Below are 21,193 nucleotides of genomic sequence, written 5' to 3'. Positions count from 1 at the left end.
ATTTCATGAAGTTGAAACAAGAGGATCCAATAATAGTCAAAAACCTGGATGTATGGGTGTAAAAACATGAAAATTATACAAATGTAACACAGTATTATTAAGTAAATGGAAACATCGCAAAATATAGAGTTTTCAATTTAGAATGGTAGTCTTCCTCAAATTTATTATTTCTCTGGTCTCAATGTTTTAAGCAAATTTGACTGATAAATATGTAACTTTACTTGAAATAAGAAGTAATAGATTGAAATAACACAACAATAATAAACAAATATCAAATTATCTTATTAGGTAAAGAAATCTAAATTAGTCCAAAGTGTTTTGCATTTAAATCATTTATTAATTTTTGGCAGTGAAATGAATACAGTTTGATTCACCAATACAAATGTCTGTTTAAACAACAGAAATGCAATGAAATGACTTCCACAAGAAGCATAAGAGGCAATGACTCACAGTAAAGCCCAAATCATACAAGATATATCTGTGCATTAAAGGGCCTATATTACACGTCTTTCTGATCTATGTTATAATATTGTTTCCTCATCAAAAACATACCTGGAGAATGAAACAAAACACAATTCCAGGTCTGTTTTTGATGAAGTAACATTATAACATGGCTTAAAGCTCACAAGAGTAAATTTTGTGTAATATAGGACCTTTAACAGATAACACATGATTTTAACATATATTTTAAATGTGTACAAAAGTGTGAATAAGTAGTGCACTGTAAAAAATATCCACATTAATTCATTGCCTGCAAAACTTGACAACATAACTCATAATCTTTTTCACAATATTTAGTCAGTAAGCAAATTATCTGACCAAAAATACTCAAATACCCAAAATTAATATTCTGAATCCAAGTCATTTTAATTAATTTAGCTGTGGCGGTTTTTGTAGTGTAGGAGCCGACCGGCTGTGATACTGGGAAGGCCTTGCATAGTAAAGACAGAACTCCTGCTATTCCTGTACATACAAATGCTAATGGGAGGGCATCTGAGACAAAAAGCTTAAGATGCCTGATCCCCTCTCACCTTTCCCCCTCAAACAAGAAGGTTCCTGCTCCAACCGAGAAGCTAACCCCAAATCAGTCAGCAACTTCATCAAGCCAGCTGATCTTATTTCAATCACAAATGCATGAAAGGCTAGTAGAGCTGTTAGCTATTACATTGCAGAAAAGGAATTTAAATTACATGAATTACTTGAGTTTTTTTGACTACTTTGGATGCACTAATTAGGCCTAGATTATTTCTTTCAGATTAATTCATGTGGCATTGAAATAAGAAACTTTTTCTTATGTCAAGTGCAATTTTCTGACACCACTGGCAGGAAACTTAGTATGAAACAAGAAAATACTAGTACACTTTTTAGATTAATTGACTTTGTTGAATATATTATAGCCTGTTTTTTTACACACATGTATTTGTTGCATTCTTTCAAAATAAGAAAATGAAAAATGCATGTGAGTAATAAGAGTAATTTTGACTTAGATTTTTTGACTTGTTACAACAAAATTCAAACTAAATGTTGGGCCAAAACAAAAACATTAACCTAAACTAGGTAATACTACTTAATTTAACTTGATGTTTCCTTTTTTGCAGTGTAGTTTTGTTTTGCATTGACTCTTGTCCACTGTTTGTGTTTTTAAACTGGTTGGACCATAGAAGACAACAGACAAAGTAGCTAACGCCCTGCACTGCTGTAGCTTTCTCTTTCTTTCTTTCTCTCTCTTGTTTAAACCAAGTCATGCAAACTCACAACATTTACATGATTTCTCCAGCTAAACTCACTGCTCTCTTGATTGGATAATGGGAACTCCATTAGAAATAAATGGAAAAGGTACTTAAGGTATTTAGGCTTTGTAAGTGTAGACAATTAATTTAACTAAATGATTTCAAAGCGGTCTCTGGCTTGTACACTGCAAAAACAGAAAACCTAGAATAATTTTGATTTGAGTAGTTTTTGACTAGTTTAAATATATTTACTTCTTAGATCTTGATAATTCAAAAATTTTAATGCTCTTTTTGTTTTACGCAATAGTATTTACTAATTGACTGATAATTTAGCTTGCAATAATGAACCAATTAACAAAATAAGCCAAATATGCTTAACTTAACTCAAGAAACTTAATTACATTATAATTAAGATTAATATTTTGGATTTCAAGTAATTTTAACTAATTTAGATGTTTCTGATTTTTTGCAGTGTAGCAAGTGAAAAACAGATTCTGCACTCCCTTTGGCTTCCATTAAGATCATGATTTGTGAAATTGCTCAAAATTGCCATGAAAATTTGTCAACAAATAAAACATCTGAATAAATAAAGTGTCCATTTCTGCACTTAAAGTTCAAAGTTCAAATGAAGCAAAAAAACTTCTTCCAACTACACCTCGAAAATGCCTTGGTACGCCTGTCTGAAAACCTTCTCTTTTTCCCTTTTCGTGTTTTGTTTTTGATTGCAGCAAAAATCGCTGCATCAAATGCCTCTTTCAGGTTTTTTTGCGTGAGAGACGAGCATTCAATATAGTCCGTGGCCCTGATTTTTTCCGCCATGTTTTTCGCTCTGGAGTCGAGGATTGGACTCACGTTAGAACTGTCCAAATTGATCAAAACGTTGACGTCCAGAAGTAAATCCGATTGGGTACCGACCAGGACGATGGGAGCGGTGGGGTTGTGTGCGCGAATTTCGGGGACCCATTTTTTTGTAACGTTGTGGAAAGATGTTGGGTTGACCACGCTGAAGCAAAGCAAAAACACATCCGTCTGGCTGTAGGAAAGTGCTCTGAATTCATCAAACTCTTCCTGGAAGAGAGAGGGAAAGAGAGAACCAGTTAGTGAAAGGCTTATAGCAATAGGCTGACTCACCACCATACAGTCAGACAATGTCATTAGAGCGAAACCAGTTACTCACACATCAACAAAATATCTTTTCAGTAATTGCAATCTTATAAAGCATTGTTTGCCATAGGGTTGTCGAAAGTCAGATACTAATCAATACTAAAACTAATATCGAAACTAGATACTAGTTTGAGCAGGTGCTGATACTAAAAAAGTCACTTTAACAGGGCAAAATTTGAGCTTTTCTGAACTGCGTGAGTGTCATTTTGAGATTAATCAGAACGAATACAAGAATACGAATACAAGTACTAAGATAGAGGAAGTACTATTATTTTGTGCATAACATTCCATTACTAAAGAAGGATTTTTTAAAATCTTCATTGTGGTGTCACAATTGGTATCGAGTCCTTGGTATCGTTCCTTAGTATCAGAATTGAGTTTGAATGTTTGTTAACACTGTGGGACAATTACCCACAGGGACCTACAGTGAACGATTATTTAAGTTATAAGTAAATAAGTAAATCATTTAAATGTAATAACAGAAGTTGAACGGACCAGCAATCAGAATTGTTATCTACATATGAGTATTGATTTGGAGTATTTATAAATTAACGACATTATTCACTATGCCTCAATGTGTTTTTTCCCCATTTTTAGCCAAATGGTGTCTGTATTCTTTGCACTGTTCTTAACCACAGTTGCAGAGTTAAATGACAAATTTATAATATTGAAATCACTCAAGAAATATTTTGGCCTAATAAGTCAAATATGTAATCAGCCATTAACATGAAGAATTGGACACAAACATTAAGGAGGCAAGATGGATGAAGGGTTAGCTATGTGTGACTGTAGTGGAAAATGAACCTCCAAACCACCATTAATGGGCAAATGTGACTATTACTTTCTTAGTTTAGTTCTGATTTATGTTTTGTGTTTTTTTCATGCAGAGACACACAATGTTTAAGTTCCTGTGTAGTTAGTAGACTCTCTGCTATTTCAGATATGGATGGCGTAAGCATATGATTCACAAGTCACAAATGAGAAAGGGAACATCATCACGCAACAATTGTGTAAAAACATGATTAATACTGACTAAAACTGTGTAATAAGTCAATAATTATTACTGTTGTAAGTCTCACCTGTCCAGCTGTGTCCAAGAGTTGAACTTTGACAGGGGAGCCCTCCACTTGGACCTGCCCTGTTAGAAGGAAAACAACGCTTATAAACAAGAACATGAACAACAAGTCTACACAGCTTTAATAATAATAAGTTATAGTGACAGAAAAAAAATAAAAAAATTAATAAATGAACCAGGCCAATATTTAACCAATAAGTTTAATACTAGATTGCAAAATGTAGGCTATTTATTTGTATTGCAGGTTACAACAATATTTCCCATTTATATTTTGAATTTTGAAGTCCAGAAGGCTTTTTCATTGACTTTTTATCACAAGCTACTGCATGCAAAAAGCGATATATAGGCTAGTATGAGACAATTTTTCATTTTCTTTTATCACAACCATATATATATATAGGTTTCAACTTGCATTTAAATGGAGTTGCTACAATACGTTTAATATAGGCCTATGTTTATTCTAGAGCATTGCCATTATTTGTTAATTAATCTTTATGTCTACATTTCTGACTTTTACTTAGGCTCCATCCACTGCTGGCATCTGGCAATTACGTACGTAGTCGTAGTAGCTTTACTTGCAGTTGTTAGTCATATGTTCAAAGTTTAAATCTGTGTTACTAAAACAAAAACGTGACTACTTACCAGAGAATACATCGAATCCCGTCTGCTGATACTCTGCAGGGTAACCATTAGAGGTGTAGCTGACCACCATGCTGGTTTTCCCCACTGCCGGATCCCCCACCAGCATGCAGCTGATCGCCCCCGGGTCCAGTGCATCCTCCCCGGTCAGCCCCAGCGCAGAAGCTCGGGGTTCGTGGTGGTAGAAATAATCCATCTGCGGTGGCATGTCGGGCCAAACAAACCAATGCAAAAACTCGTGTTTCTCTAACGTTTAAGTTTTCGCTTCGGTGACTGGTTTTCTAGAGCAAGTCGAACAATGTGATTAGGACTGAATGATTAATCGTTACCACAACAAAGAGCAAAGTCTGCTGGTCATTTGGTAATATGTTGTCCTTCGCAGAAAACAAAATATCCTGTTTCCATATGGAAATGCAAAATCTCCAGAAGCTATCTCCAAATGCGCAAAACTGTGCGTAAACGGTGCGTAAAAGGAGCTACAGCGATCTGCCCTCTCTCGCTCTGCTCTTTCAGTCCTACTTTAGACCTGTTCTAATCCTAGTTTAGACTGGGTAGGGGTCTGACCTATTACCCGGCTCTTCGCATCTCTGACAGAGTCGCGTGGGGTGGATGTATTTAGGGCACTCATGCCCTCAGACAGGTTTTGATTTGCATAGACACTCCCTCCTCACGAGAGCCGCTCCTCAATGTGATAAAGGCAACTAAAGGTCATTTCATTCTCCCTTCATCATCAAATCAGGCTAGTCTAGGTTTATTTAGGCATAGGTCGCCTCATATAGGCCATATAAACTGTCACACTATTTTACTGTAGGCCTACGAAGGGTTTAATATGTAGTGTGGTGCTGGAGGAATTATAGAAAAGAACATATAGAAAAAATATTTTTTTTAAACACAGATTTTAAGATTAGAGGTAAATTATCTTGATGTGAAAATGTGCTTATTAAATCAGATCTTAAACAGGATTAAGCAGGCCTAAACCAGGTCTAAACTAGGACTAAACTGGATCTAAATCAGGTCTATACTATGACTAAACCAAGGCTAAACCAGGTCTATACCAGGTCTAAACCAGCACTAAATCAGGCCTATGTACCAACCCAACCACAGTACATATTTAATAAAAAACAAAAAAAAAAAAACATAAAATGAAACAAAGCACATTTAGTCCATTCTTAGCCCAGCCTGACCTGGCAATTTTGTAATTATTGTTAAATATTAAACACTATTATTATAATTGTATGTTTTGGTTTGGTTATTTATAACTTTGTAAAGTACCTTAACTTTTACCCATGGAAGTCTGACACTTAAGTTTGCAGCGTCCTCTGCTGACAACACCGCGCAACTACTCCCACGGTACACATCAGTCACGTGATCCTCGTGTCACCTGATTGCTGTTTCCTGTATTCTGCACACGGACGCTGTCTTCGCTAAAACATCAAAAATACGTAAAAATACTTTGTTAAATCGCCCGTGATGTGATTCGATAACTTATTTGTGTATTTTATCTAAACTACTCAACATGCTCTATGGATACAGTTAGCTTTTAGCTTGTTATTTTGGATGGCAAACCTAGCTAGTTGTAGATGTATGTCATCTTAGCTCTCATTTTACAAAGCAGGGACGTGAACGTGAGCTAGATTCGTGTAATTAAACACGTTTTATTGTAAAATGGCTTCGATATTGGACGAGTACGAGGATTCACAATATACGAGGCAAAATGTGCAGCCTCACGCCTCTATGATCACCCATTCAGGTAGGATTCACTGGTCTTATTTACTTCCAAAATATTTTGTATTTATTTTGCTCTAATGTGAAAAATGAACTGAAATGGTATGACTTTCTTGATCTTAACTACATTAAATCCTAATTACAGACAATGTTATTATAATGTCCAGAATATTACATTTAAATGGAGAACAGAACAATATACAATATTTCAAAGAGATCCTATGTCGAACAAAAGGCTTAAGTCAGATTCTCAACCAAAAACAACTGTGCACATAAAATACATTTATAAACTAATAATTCAGATTTTGAATAATTTTAGTTTATATTTGAATCCCCTTCAGCTCAAATCTTATGTTCCTGAAAAAAAAATTAGAGATACATCAATATACTGATTGGTTGGTTAATAGCTGTTGGATTTCTATGGTACAACAGCAAAAAGGAGCATATGTAAATGTAAAAATACATGTAAAAGGTAGATTACTTACTTTTGCTGTGCCTTCTTTTTTAGTCGACTGATTGGGAGGACCTGTCAAGAATTTCTTTAGTTGAAAACAGCCCTACTATTTATAATCTTTAGTTATTAAGTATTTATTTCTTGATTTTGTGAATAGGCTTTGTGAACGTGAGACTGGAGGAAGAGAAACCCATTTTTAACAAACAGAGGATTGACTTCACTCCTCCTGAAAAGATCAACCACCTGGCCGTCTGCAACAACCAACTGTGCATGAGTCTGGGGAAAGACACACTTCTCAGGTGAGAAGAACCAGGACTGAACCAGGACTGAACTGGGACTGAACCAGTACAAAACCAGGACTAAAGCAGGACTAACCAGGACCAACCAGAACTAAACCAGGTTTAACCAAGCTCTAACCCAAAACCTAACTAGGTCTAACCAAGCTCTGACCCAGGACTGAATCAGGACAGACTGGGTTTAGACCTGGTTTTGAACCAGGAATCTGTTGAGTGTGAGTGGATTATCATGAACTAATACCCATCCATCAGTGTCAATCAACATCACCATTAGTGAATCATTAAGACAGTTGAAGATTGGTTAAAGCCCCACAGTGTAACATTTCCTTAAAAAAATCATTAAAATACAAAGCTTTGTTTGTAACTTTGCTTTGTGGCATCACTTGTGTGTCTCCATGAAATGTTCCACTGTATGGCAATAAGCATATCCCTTTCTGTGGAGAATGTATCAAATTATGCTTTAACTTTCTACCTCTCTGGAGTCATGCAGATGGCTTGTCAACCATGAAGTAATTAAAATGTATTTACAATGAAAGAGCCTCATACCACAGCTCAAAGAGCATGTTAGGCATGTAATCTTAACCTCTGAGTGAATTGATGGGTCAGATAGGTAAAATCAGCTAACTGTGTAGTGTACACCTCTACTAGACTATCAGCAGGCAATATATTAAATGTTAATGCTCCTCTTTAAAATATGCACTGTAACCTGAATTCTTCTTAAAACACTTACAATAATCTTCTCACTATCAAAACACCTGCCAGAAAAAACTGCTGACACGCCCTTTCTGTTCATTATTGATCCTTGCAGATGAGTTCTGATTCATATTGATTGTCGAGTATTGTAGGTTTATACATGCCTCTCAGAAATGTAAATACAGATATTTACTTGTTTCGTTTTTCAGAATTGACTTGGCCAAACCTGATCAACCCAATCAGATCGAACTCGGGAGGAAAGACGACAGCAGAGTGCACAGGCTTTTCCTCGATCCCACAGGTAAAAGGTCAAAGTTCAAACCAGAGTCACATCACACAACTGTAGTGGCAAGGCAAGCCAAGTTTATTTGTATAGCACAATTCATACACAAAGTAATTCAAAGTACTTTACAGAATAAGAAATACATTAAAATCACAATAAAAACAAGTCTAAACATAAATAATCATCATAAAATAAAAAAGAGAAAGAGACATTAAATAAGAGAGAATAAGAGAAAAGAATGCAGAATGATGGATTTAAACAGAGGCCTGTCTCACATGTCCAGGAAGACTTTACCAGGTTTTAGCTGCATAAAACTGTAACAATGACTCCCTGTGTTTAGTCCTGACTCTGGGGACCAGCAGGAGGCTGGTCCCTGAGGTCCCCAGAGTGCAAGATGGTTCATATGGCACTAAGATGTTAGAGATGTACTTTGGTGCTCGGCCATGGAGAGACTTGTACACAAGCAGAGCTGCTTTAAAGTCTATTCTCTGAGCCACAAGAAGCCAGTGCAGAGACCTGAGCACAGGCCAGGGGGCACATGTAGGTCATATTGATTATAACATCAGTTCTGTCTGTGTTTGGCCAGATGATCAATAAACAAAAGATACAACTAATATATTAATTACAGATAACTTACTGTAAAAATGGCACATTCTTTTACAGGGCACAAGATGTGATATAAGACCAAATCTTATTTAATGTTCAGTATTTCTAAGAATACATCTACATTTGTTAAAGTTGCACTATGTAACATTTTTGATTCAGGTGTCTGCCACTTGTCTCCTTGGAGATAGTATTTCTTTTCCTGGGATATTCCACAGTATAGGTTTAAAATGATCTATCTTGCATTTATTCAATTCTTAAAAATACATAGAAAAAACATGCATTTTTAGTGTGAGTGGCAGTAACCTGTCACTTGATTCTATGGAGATGGATAAAGTTAATGCCATGCTGAGAAACATTACTGTCAAACCAAAAATATCTAAACTCCCACACAATGTCTCACTCTGTTTTTTTTTTTTTAAATGTCTTTCATTACTTACAATGTTTAGGTCAGTTGATTTCAGGTATAATACTATCTCCATGGAGATAATTGCAATTTATACACGAATCACATTTCAGAACATGTTCATACAGTTTTAAACTACAGGGTTAGCAGAGTTTATGCAGAATAAGACAGGAGATTTTGATTTTGTGGAGGAAATGATGGTACTTTAAAAAAACTGGAGCCTTTACATATTCCTTACAGCGTCCATTCAGATTTTGATTTGATTTGCTTCTACTAAAAGTTGCTCTTTTTTCTGTTTTAGAAATACAGTAGGTGTGCATGTTACCACTATTGCCATAACAAACCAGTGATGTCTTGTTTTTGTTTTCAGGCTTTCATCTGCTGATCAGCCTGACCTCCAATGAGTGCCTGTATTTGAACAGAAACACTCAGAAAGTGCGCCCCTTGTCTCGCTGGAGAGGGCATCTCATCGAGAGCGTGGGGTGGAACAAACTCTTGGGCACCGACAGCACCACAGGGCCCATTCTGCTTGGAACCAGCCAAGGACTCATCTTTGAGGCTGAGATCACTGCGAGCGAAGGCAGTCTATTCAACAACAACCCTGACCAGTACTTCAGACAGGTGAGAGGATGCTTTGAATAAACACATGACAAATGCATTTTTATATGTGTTTATGTAGCATGGTTTCATAGTGGTTAAGCACACCTCACTGTGAATAAGTGAAATTAGTAACTCTTTCCTTGTTAAATAATAATTATAAGACATTTTTGATAACACATAATAACTACTTTCATTAGCCTTAATAATGCATAAACAAAGACTTAATTTATAATGAACATATTGTTTAGACTTAGTAATTGTTTAAAGTGTTGGAAAGTAGGGTTTCAATTAAGTAGTTTCTAAGCTATAGTCATTCTTAATAAACTATTTTATTGAAGGTGTGTGTGATTTTTATTGTCTTATAAAACAGACCTAGTTCATTTTAAACACTTTGCAGTGGTCCAAAGTTATTCCTCATTGACCTTCGCATTCACAGGATCCTATATATCCACATGTTCATTTCTATCATTGGTTCAGAGAGACCTATTTCAAATTGAGATGTAGAACTCTATTCAGAGGGCTACACATATCAGTCTAGTGAGAGCCAGGTTAAAGGAAATGTGAAATGGTTTAAAAGGATAATCTTTAACTAGAAAGTAATATTAGTAAGTACATAACAGCCGTGCATCTCACCCGCCTTGTTCCTTTTGTTTTCAGGTTCACTCTCTGGAAGAAGATGGCCGCCCTGCTCCTGTCTGCTGCATTGAGATCGAACGCGGATGGGAAAACAAGTTCTTCATCATCGCCACCACTAGGAAGCGCCTCTTTCAGTTCGTGGGGAAAGTGGCTGAAGGCTCAGAGCAGCAGGGATTCAGCTCCATCTTCTCCCAGAACCAGGATCTTCTCCCGAGTTTTCAGGAGTTTCCAGTGAACATGGGCTACAGCGAGATCACCTTCTACACGTCCAAACTTAGGTCATCGCCCAAAGCCTTCGCCTGGATGATGGGGAACGGGGTCCTCTACGGCCAACTGGACAGCGTCAGGCCAGACTCACTGCTCAGTGATGTACAGGTGAGGTTCTGTTGGTTAAAACTGATCAAATAGTAGTGATAAACATGGTGGGTTTAGTATATTTAATATATTATCTTATTCTACTTTGTTCGATTAGCCACTGTTTATCTAGACCTGTTAAAATGTACTCAAATCAAGATCAATAAAACTTAAATCAAACATATTCAATACATTCAAGAATTTAGTTTGTGTGGTGGTCTTCATCTTATTTCAACTTATGCTTCTTTTACTTATACTTTACTTACTTTTTGTCAAAATTTCTAGGTGTGGGAGTACACGCCTGACATTGATCTGGCCTTTAACAAACCCATCTCCATCGTTCTGACTCAGTTCCACTTCCTGCTTCTCCTCCCCGACCGAATTAAAGCCGTCTGCACGCTCAACGGACAGGTCGTGTACGAAGATGTTTTCCCAGAGAAGTTTGGCGCCCTCAAGAGGATGATCAAGGACCCTGTAGGCGGATTGGTCTGGATTTACACTGAGAAAGCAGTTTTCCGGTACCACATCCAAAAGGAATCTCGCGATGTTTGGCAAATGTACATGGGGATGAATAAGTTCGATTTGGCGAAGGAGTTCTGTCGTGATCGTCCTGAATGCATGGATATGGTGTTAGCGAAAGAAGCGGAGCACTGGTTTCAGAATAAGCGATACCTTGAGAGTGCAAAATGCTATGCCTTGACGCAAAACTACTTTGAAGAAATTGCGTTAAAATTCATTGAAGCAAAGCAAGAAGATGCCTTGAAAGAGTTTTTGCTCAAGAAGCTGAACAATTTGAAGCAAAACGAAAAAACGCAGATTACCTTGCTGGTAACCTGGCTTGCTGAGCTGTATCTGAATAGAATCGGACAGTTAGAAAGCGATTGTAACACTGTTGTATTCAAAGAAACACGCGATGAGTTTAGGAAATTTCTTAGCAGCCCAAAATACAAGGACTGTCTTTTCAACAATCGTAGCACCATTTACGATCTTCTCGCCAGTCACGGAAATGTAGATGATATGGTTTACTTCTCAGTCGTAATGCAAGACTATGAAAGAGTAATTTCTCATTATTGTCAACACGATGACTTCACTGCCGCTTTAGATGTTCTTTCAAAACATTGCGATGAGAAACTGTTCTACAAATTCTCGCCAGTTCTCATGCAACACATCCCCAAAAAAGTGGTGGACGCCTGGATTCAAATGGGGAAAAGACTAGACCCCAAAAAGTTAATTCCCGCTCTTATGAATTACAGTCAAATGGGAAGTACACAGCAAATTAACGAAACTATACGCTACATGGAGTTTTGCGTGTTTGAATTGGCTGTGACAGAGGAGGCCATTCACAACTATCTGTTGTCTCTCTATGCGAAATACAGAGCGGATTCGTTGTTGTCATATTTGCAGCAGGCAGGGACACATTCCTCGGAAATCCACTATGATTTAAAGTACGCGTTGAGGCTGTGTGCAGAGCATGGATACCTGAAGGCTTGTGTGCTTGTCTACAAGATCATGGAGCTCTATGAAGAGGCTGTTGATCTGGCTTTACAGGTAAGCAATTTAAAATCTAAAGACGTGCTATGTAACTTTTTTGGTATAGAGGGTCAGCTGCTTGCTTGTCTCCATAAAGATGTTTCCCAAAATAAACAATAGATACCTTAATGGTGCACTAGGCAACTTTTTGGTGAGTGTTGCATAGTGTGGTATTAAAAATAACTGTCCCACATTTTTTGTATTAAAATATAAAGAAATAAAAAGAATAGCATAAAAAACATGAATTCGTACAGATTTGACCTGTAATTTTACCCTGCAGTGTCACCCAAGGAGATAAGCTGGTGGTTTACTCTCCACCTACATTGTGTTATTATGAATCTTTTGACATTCTATGGTGAACTTCCTGGTGAGGTTGGGTGACAGCTCATCTGGTGTGTTTATCCACTGTTCCATTGAAGGTTGGTGGTTCAAATCCCACTCTCGACATAAACATCTTTGGTTTAGTGGTCAGAACCACTGACCCACAGGTTTGCAATGTAATTGCAGCTCTTACAGATTAATGCTGTTGTTGTGTCCATGGGCAAGACACTTAACCCACCTTGCCCCTAGTGTCTGTATACACTGTTGTATGTGAATTTGTGTGTGAAAGGGTGAGTGGTTTCTTGATGTAAAGTGCCTTGAGTGCCTTGAAGGTGGAAAAACGCCATATAAAAATGACCATTTACCATATAGTATTCTTGGTAGACTAAAGACGTGCCTTGTGCATAAGTTAATCGACAAAAAAGGCATGATGCTCTTTATAGAGATATCCAGTCACTCTCAAAACCCCTGCTAACTCTTCATTCAATCTCCTTTCTGTTGTTGTCAACATAAATAATTCAGGTGGATGTGGACCTGGCTAAGTCTTGTGCTGATCTGCCTGAAGATGATGAGGAGTTGAGGAAGAAGCTCTGGCTGAAAATTGCCAAACATGTAGTTCAAGAGGAGAAGGATGTGAAGAAGGCCATGAACTGTCTCTCCAGCTGTGACCTGCTCAAGATCGAAGATATCCTTCCATTCTTCCCAGACTTTGTCACCATCGACCACTTTAAGGTTTGGTCTACATTTAAAGTTCTTATATTAACACAAAATGGACTCTCATGGGCTTTAAGGCTTGTTATAATGCTGTTACCTCATCAAAAACACACCTGGAGTTGTGTTTTGTTTCATTTACACATGTTTGAGAAATATTTGTTATTAGTCTGTGTACATCTCCAAAGCTAAAAATGCTCTGTTCTACCTTGTGATGTCATAAAGTGGTAATTTTCAAGTTAACAGCTACATTTTACAACGCAGGAAAAAACTGAGGCACTCAAAAAGTACAAAATAATTAAAAGCCTTTAATACCACATGGCAGATAAAGTTAAAATATGCCAATGCGTTTCGGCCCTTCGGCCTTCATCAGGGCAAACTCGAGATGGTTATCACAGTGCAGATTTAAAGTAATGGGTGCAGGTCACATGTTCACAGTGGGCTGGCCCACAGTCCCCTAGATGCATGATGGGACATGTAGGCTTAACAAATTTTAATTACAGGCTATACAATTTCAAATACAATAATACAAGACATAAATGGTGCAAATCCCAACAACCAATACATAGAAAGATACATTATATGAAAATAGTATAAAATAGTATAAAAAACTAATATATAAAGATAAATAGTGTAAGGATATATATAGTGTGATAATTCAAAAGTGCTTCAGCTATAGTTTGCATAATATATTTAAGGGCTAGTCTTAAATAATTTCATGAAGACAGGGATATAGGGCAAGGATCGATTACACATTTAAAGCTTGTAGTTTTAAAGGAACGGGGAGAAATCTAACTCTCCATTGAGTCCTGGAAACTGTGTAACCTTGAGAGTGTAGATCCAGTAGGTCTCTCTCTGTAATAGTTTTTTCAGTCTATCTCCTCCTCTTATTGTCTACTGGATCTACACTCTCAAGGCTACAGAGTTTCCATGACTCAATGGAGAGTTAAATTTCTCCCCCTTCCTTTAAAACTACAAGCTTTAAATGTGTAATCGATCCTTGCCCTATATCCCTGTCTTCATGAAATTATTTAAGACTAGCCCTTAAATATATTATGCAAACTATAGCTGAAGCACTTTTGAATTATCACACTATATATATCCTTACACTGTGTATCTTTATATATTAGTTTTTTATACTATTTTATACTATTTTCATATAATGTATCTTTCTATGTATTGGTTGTTGGGATTTGCACCATTTTTGTCTTGTATTATTGTATTTGAACTTGTATAGCCTGTAATTAAAAATTTGTTAAGCCTACATGTCCCATCATGCATCTAGGGGACTGTGGGCCAGCCCACTGTGAACATGTGACCTACACCTATGACTTTAAATCTGCACTGTGATAACCATCTCGAGTTTGCCCTGATGAAGGCCGAAGGGCCGAAACGCGTTGGCGTATTTTAACTTTATCTGCCATGTGCTATTAAAGGCTTTTAATTATTTTGTACTTTTTGAGTGCCTCAGTTTTTTTCCTACTTTGTATTTGAGACTGGTCCCTACACTGAAGATCACCAAAAGAACAATTCTGCACATTTTTTGCATATCCAAGTAGCACTCCTGCCCCCAAAGCCTTGCAGAGCTACATTTTACCTTTAGTTAATCAGATTTCAGCAATTCCAGGGCAGAAGTTATTCAAATGATTCTGTTGAGGTTATATGAAGTTTAAAACTCACACAGTGGAGCATTTCTGTATTACCACATGACATCACAAGGTGGAACACAGGTTTTCTGTTTAAGAGAAGAACTCATCCTAAATATGCAGGGTTTGTATGAAACAAAACAAAAACAAAACTTCAGGTATGTTTTTGATGAGTAAACAACATTATAACATACGGTAGATCAGAAGATAGCATAATATGGGCCCTTTATTTTTTACCAATAGTTCAATGTTCCATGTGTTTTTTTTCCCCAGGAGGCGATCTGCGGTTCTCTAGAGGAGTATAACCAGCACATCGAAGAGCTGAAGCAGGAGATGGAGGAGGCCACGGAAAGCGCCAAACGGATCCGTGAGGACATCCAAGAAATGAGAAACAAATATGGTGTTGTGGACTCGCAGGAGAAGTGTGCGTCATGTGACTTTCCTTTGCTCAACCGACCGTTCTACTTGTTCCTGTGCGGGCACATGTTCCACTACGACTGTCTCTTCCAGGTAAAATACTTGGCTTTAATTTAATAAATTAATTAATTTAAGTTATGCAAACAAGTCAAATAACGACTTCTTAAAGGTCCCATATTACACTGTTTTCTGATCTCTGTTATAATGTTGTTTCCTCATCACAAACACACCTGGAGTTGTGTTTTGTTTCATTCACACAAGTTAAGCGCACAAACCTTGCATATTTAGGCTGAGTTCTTCTCTCAAATGGAAAACACTCTATCCCACCTAGTATTTTCTTACTCTGCTATGAATAAATGTAGTGTAAAGAAAATGAATAATTTCTTTTCTCTTGTACAGGAAGTGACCCCTCATCTGTCTGTGTTCAAACTGAGTCGTCTGGAGGAACTGCAGAAGAAACTTTCCGTTGCGACTCAGTCGTCCAAATCTCGCCACCGCCAAAAAGAGGAATCAGACACGGCGAGTCTGGGAAAAGGCACCGCTGGAAACAGCCGCGAGCAAATCAAATCTGACATCGATGACATCATAGCTTCCGAATGCGTTTATTGTGGAGAACTCATGATCAAGTCCATTGACAAACCTTTTATTGATCCAGACAAGTTTGAAGAGGAGCAATCCAGCTGGTTATAGATCTCTGAATATATCATACTAATAATATGATGATCTAACAGTCACGCCACACTGCAAAAATTGGTATTTCCATCAATTAAAATTACTTGAATTCACAAAAGGAGGTTATGGAGATGACATCACATCCTTTGGAACTTTCTTAGAGTGGCAACAGTACATGAGTGTCTATGGTAAAAAAGCTCAAACCACATCTAAGATGTGAAAGAGCTGCCACAGTTTAATGACCAATATAAAAGTCTAGAACTCTGCTAAATATTTAGTTTGTACCTGACATTTAACACAAGAAAATTAAGGTTTAACTGTTTACTGTAGAAAACCAGAGAGCAGTTAAAACCTCTACTATTCTTACTGGAAGTTTATTTTAGTCAGGTCTAGACTTTAGACAGGCTTCAGTATATTTTTGTATAATTTCAAATCTATTAACCCAAACTACTAACTAACCTTCAAGATTTTTGAATCTAATTTTGGATTCAAGTAATTTTAACTAATGTTGATATTAATTTTTGCAGTGTAGAAATCTGCACTAAGCCTAAACTTACCTGTTGATTGTGCCTATAACAAAACTTTTTCTGTATGGTGTATCAAAATATCATAAGAGAACCCACATGATATGAGTTTAGACACCAAGTTACCAACACATTTATACAGTGCTCTTTGCGATTCTTGCCACCCTGAAGTGTTCTGTCTGCCAAATCCTACCCAGGCATGTGTTTTATGATCTTACTTAAACTGACCTAACATAATCATAATATGCATCTATTAATACTTTTGATTAAGATTGCATTATTTATTCACCACAACTGGTAGACTGACAGATGCTCTGCCCCTTCAATCATCACCAATCACTCACTCAGTCACACACCACATTATACATCATACTAGGCAAGGTCCGTGAAGTGTCTTGCTCAATGACCTAACAACAGTATGCCCTAGTCTGAGCGGATGTTGAACCATCAACTTGGGCTGGTGTGGGAACTGTTCGTCATTGATTTACTGAGTTGTATTTCTTTAAATGGCCCATATTATGTTATTTTTTGATCTGCTGAAATGTTTTTTCCTCATCACAATCATAACTGGAGTTGTGTTTTGTTTCATTCACGCATGTTTAATCCTCAAATCCTGCAAACTTGGCTGAGTTCTTCTCTCAAATATATAAAACACTGTGTTCCATCTTGTGATGTCATGTGGTAATACAGGAAGTGCTCCACTGCTCCATAAACCTTCACTAGAAGCATTTGATGTGAATGAATGTCCGGGTGGGTTTTTGATGAGGTAACAACATTTTAACATGAGTCATGAGTCAATTTTGCATAATATAGGACCTTTTAAAAGCACTCAGGTTTTCATTTTTAAACTATATATTCATTGTCACCCAGAGATTGTGGTTGGAGATTTACTAAAGGGTCCTTGGGTACTGCTCCTGTCGTTCTGTGGCATTAAAGAATGGGTCAAATGCAAATAAGCATACATAGAAAAGGGTGACCTTTTCAGATTAAAATGTATGAAAAATACAGCTTTGTGAGATTTACCAAGGGTGCCATTTATAGCAGCAGGAACTAGAACTTGACTCTGAAAATGTTACACAGATATCATTTGCTTGTTCTTGTCTTTATTGTTTGTTTTATAAATTAAATAATGCTCAGTTGAAAATATTTTGAATTTTATAGTACTTTTTTTCAGATGTTGTCCAGTGAAAGCTATACAAAAAGGTGAAGCTAAAACATATTCCATGGAAGACTGGAAAAAACAGAATAATTTCCTGTTTGAATTTAAGGGGTTGTCTTAATGGTTTCGTTAAAATTACTTCAGATTAATTTCTAACTACTTCACATTTCTTTTCTTTCCTTTTTTAATATAACTACTATATTTATAACTTAAATTTCAGTGACAACTTCCTTGGTAAATTGTCTAGTATTATTGCTTGAAATAAAAATAAATCAAAATAAGTACTGTAATTTGAAATCTCAAATATGTAAATAAAGACAAAACAAGATTTAAATTACATTTCTCGTTATTTTAATGGCATTTTAAGTAATTTTAACTTTAAATTTTTTTTTTTCAGCGGGGGGGGGGAGTTGAAACATTACATATTTTTGAAAGGATTATGCAAAAAATATTGATTAACCTTGAAATGTAAATCAAAAATCGTGGTTGAGGATGCTCTGCCCTAAAAAGGAGTTCCTGTTGGTTTGCGTAAGACGTCGCTCGATAATCTTCAAACTCAACAGACTGGGGTAATCGAACCCGGAAAGAGACAACCGTTAATCAATACATTGTTTTATTTTTCGTCGTTTCGCTATATATCACATAAATAAAAGTTTAGGCTCGAATATAGGTGGATTTGTTGAGTTTGAACAGGTATTTTAGTCCGAGAAACGGTATAAAAGTGCGTCCGTTTATCGGCGCTCGACTGGCGTGTCCTGCTCCTCTCTGTAACCTCGCCATGGCGTCGTATCTGCCTGTTCTCTCTGTTGCAGAAAGTGGCCGCCTCTCCGCTGCTGCTGCCGACTCAAAGCTCCCAGACTCAAAACCCCTCACACCGCCATTTTGTGAGCGCGGAGAACCGACAGTCGGCAGCAGCAGCGGCGAGAGACACGGGGCCAAACGGGGCCGAGGTGAGAGGCTGTTGGGCTGAACGGTGCTGGTTATGGCGAAGGGGGAGCATGGCCGGGAGGGCGAAAGAATGACAAAACATCGGGCAGGGAAGCAGCTGTGTGCCCGCTAAGGAGCGCTGGATGCTCCGAGGAACGCGGGTGGAGGGCCTACTATTCTTAAACCCATATAAATCCAACTATTAAACCTTACTATCTACAATATCGGGAGGTGGTGGCCTTAAAGCGACAGGCCGATGTGAAAACTTCAAAATAATGGTGCAAAAATGTGTCAAAATTTGTCAAAAATGCCAAGCTAGCATTCCTGGTCAAAGTCAAATATTATCTAATGGAAGAAGCTAGCGGGAAGGATACAATACAAGGAGAAATTGCATCCAAGAAACCCAATACTAATGCAAAATAATGTAATATGGTGTGAGCGGTAAAGTGGCCCGTAAACAGTGCATTGACCCCTTTCTATCCTTGATCAGAGCTAACGCTGTGCATGCTCCAGCACCTAGCGGCTAGTGTGCTAACTGCTAAGCTAATGCAGTAATCATGGCAAGGCAACATTGGACAACATTGGTCTGTGGAGGTATAAATTAAACATAGCATAACTTATCAGTTTCATTTTAGGATGGGTAATTTCATTTTAAATTGTTTAGTGCAATTTTGAAACCAATTATTTACCATTTTTGCACTATGGGGTTCAAGTTTTATAATCTGCCAATTGAGTGGGGCCCCAAGCTTTTAGTGGAGGGCATTTCTTTTTACTTACTGAAAATACAAATAGGTCAATGAAAAATAAACAATTACAGTGATCCAGAGTTTCTGAAAGGGAAAACAAATCTGAATAATTATGAGCCACACACTCATAAAACAATTTCTTACAATCATAACTTTTAAGTAATTTTAATATTAGTTAAGAATATTAATGTTGTGCTATGTGTGGATTAATTTTGAAAAATACTGGGTTCCATTATGGACAGTGACAACAAAAAGTACAATGGAGACCTCATTGGGTGTATTTGCAGATTAAAATATGTCATATTCCCATTTTGTCCTAGCTATTGTTGAACTCTTGAGTGCATATACTACTGTAGGAAATATTATCTATTCAAGTATATAAAACCCACTGCAAGAACTGAAATGAACCAAGTTGTCTCTTTCCTTAGCAAAAACATTTCTTATTTGAATCAGAATGACTTTTATTTATCCTCAAGGGGAAATTATTTTGGTTACAGACATGCTGCCGACCAGCAGAAGAATAGTGATCAATAAATAAAGTTTAATAAAATCTTAAATATTAGTAATACAGAGGAAATAAGTACAATAAGTCCTCAGTCATCCCATAGATTTTGTTAAGACTATGGTTGTTCAAATAATTTTTATCTGAATAATTTTATCTCCTTGGATATGTACTGTGTAAATGTTTTTTACTGCCTGTATTTAATCTTTAACCATAATTTTGACCAGTGTTTTCTTTTTAAAGTTCATTATAATTTTCATGTCTAATTTTGCTATGCATATACAGTCCTAAGTTTTTAGACTATGGGGGACCACTGTAGTCTTCTGTATTAATGAGAAACACTGGACTTTATCAGTTAAACCCCCAGTAAAATAAAATTAAGATTTAACTTGAATTATAAACATATATTACCCTTCTAACACAGCTATATCTTTATAGTTTTACAACAGTGAGGTATGAACAGAATGTTGCAGAGGGATTGTACAGTGAGCCTTTTAAAGCAGAGTTAAACAATGTATTGGTGAAAGGCAGGAGTGATTCTTTTATTAAACCAGTTTGTTGCCATACCTTGACAAGTTTCTGTGTGTATGTATTTTGTGTGGAGCTGTTCCTGTTCGGATACTAATTCTGAAGTTTTTTATTGTTTTTCCTTCCTTGTTTGTTATAGAATTTCTCAGATATTCTTGATCACAGCACAATGACATCCTGTTCTGAAAAGGCAAGCCCTAGCACCTGATTTTAACATCTCTACAACATAAATAAAATGCTATTATTAAAACATATTTATTCTCCCCCGTACTTCAGTAAGTGCTCCTGCCCTGGAGGGTGCAGGATGGCGTCAGGGCAGAGCATGCGTTTGGAGGCAGGGCCATCGGGGGGTGCTGTGCTGGCCAAACCTCTATATCTGCAACGTCTGGAGAGGTCACTCAAACTTGACTCTTTCCTGCGACAAACGGCAGCGGTTTTCAACACAGACATCACCAGGTACAAACAAGGAAAACAACAAACAAACATAACATGGTTCAATCAGCCTTATAATTTTGAGTATGTTTTAAAAAAAAGATTGATACCAGTTATAATGTTTCCTCATAAAAAAAAAATACTTGGAGTGGTATATTTTTGAACATATGTATTGTGTATATCAGGGTTTCACTTCATGACATCATAAGGAGGAACAGAGCATTTTGAGCTGTGGTGTTGTGGCAGTGTAGACAGGTTTGTGTGTTAAATGTGTGTGAATGAAATAAAAAAAAAAATTAAATTCCAGGTATGTTTTTGATGAGGAAAACAACATTATAACAGACAAGAAAAGAGTGTAATAGAGGCCCTTTAAACCTGATTTTTATTTATTTTTTGCTAACTGAAATAATTACAGACGTT

At 36.9% G+C, this 21,193-nt stretch overlaps 3 protein-coding genes across 5 annotated transcripts in view; 2 read left to right on the top strand and 1 right to left on the bottom strand.

Annotated features, from left to right (window-relative positions):
• Positions 1–314: 314 nt before the first annotated feature.
• rhov (ras homolog family member V) lies at positions 315–5,206 on the bottom strand. The gene is made up of 3 exons (XM_020919133.2): positions 4,612–5,206; positions 3,974–4,032; positions 315–2,798 (listed from the first exon to the last, which is right to left on the bottom strand). The coding sequence occupies exons 1-3, from the start codon at positions 4,814–4,816 to the stop codon at positions 2,352–2,354; spliced, it is 711 nt and encodes a 236-aa protein (XP_020774792.1). The 5' UTR covers positions 4,817–5,206; the 3' UTR covers positions 315–2,351.
• Positions 5,207–5,984: 778 nt separating this feature from the next.
• On the top strand, positions 5,985–17,625 carry vps18 (VPS18 core subunit of CORVET and HOPS complexes). Its single transcript, XM_020919132.2, has 9 exons — positions 5,985–6,358; positions 6,945–7,086; positions 7,986–8,077; positions 9,439–9,689; positions 10,326–10,679; positions 10,944–12,206; positions 13,032–13,241; positions 15,140–15,376; positions 15,683–17,625. Exons 1-9 carry the CDS (start codon positions 6,274–6,276, stop codon positions 15,971–15,973), a joined length of 2,925 nt encoding a protein of 974 aa, XP_020774791.1. The 5' UTR covers positions 5,985–6,273; the 3' UTR covers positions 15,974–17,625.
• Positions 17,626–18,347: 722 nt separating this feature from the next.
• ino80 (INO80 complex ATPase subunit) overlaps positions 18,348–21,193 on the top strand; it is a 61,395-nt gene continuing 58,549 nt past the window's right edge. The window contains exons 1-3 of one of the 3 annotated variants that reach the window (XM_055149361.1): positions 18,348–18,588; positions 20,481–20,531; positions 20,618–20,797. In XM_055149361.1, the coding sequence (XP_055005336.1) occupies positions 20,646–20,797 (152 nt within the window). In that variant the 5' untranslated portion in view covers positions 18,348–18,588; positions 20,481–20,531; positions 20,618–20,645. The other 2 variants (XM_055149363.1, XM_055149362.1) reach the window with 2 other exon arrangements.

The sequence above is a fragment of the Boleophthalmus pectinirostris genome, unplaced genomic scaffold, assembly GCF_026225935.1.
Source record: "Boleophthalmus pectinirostris isolate CB_2022bp ecotype Guang Dong unplaced genomic scaffold, ASM2622593v1 HiC_scaffold_13, whole genome shotgun sequence".
NCBI lineage: Eukaryota > Metazoa > Chordata > Actinopteri > Gobiiformes > Gobiidae > Boleophthalmus > Boleophthalmus pectinirostris.
The sequence above is the reverse complement of the archived record's forward strand: the minus strand, read 5'-3'. Positions and strand labels throughout refer to the sequence as shown.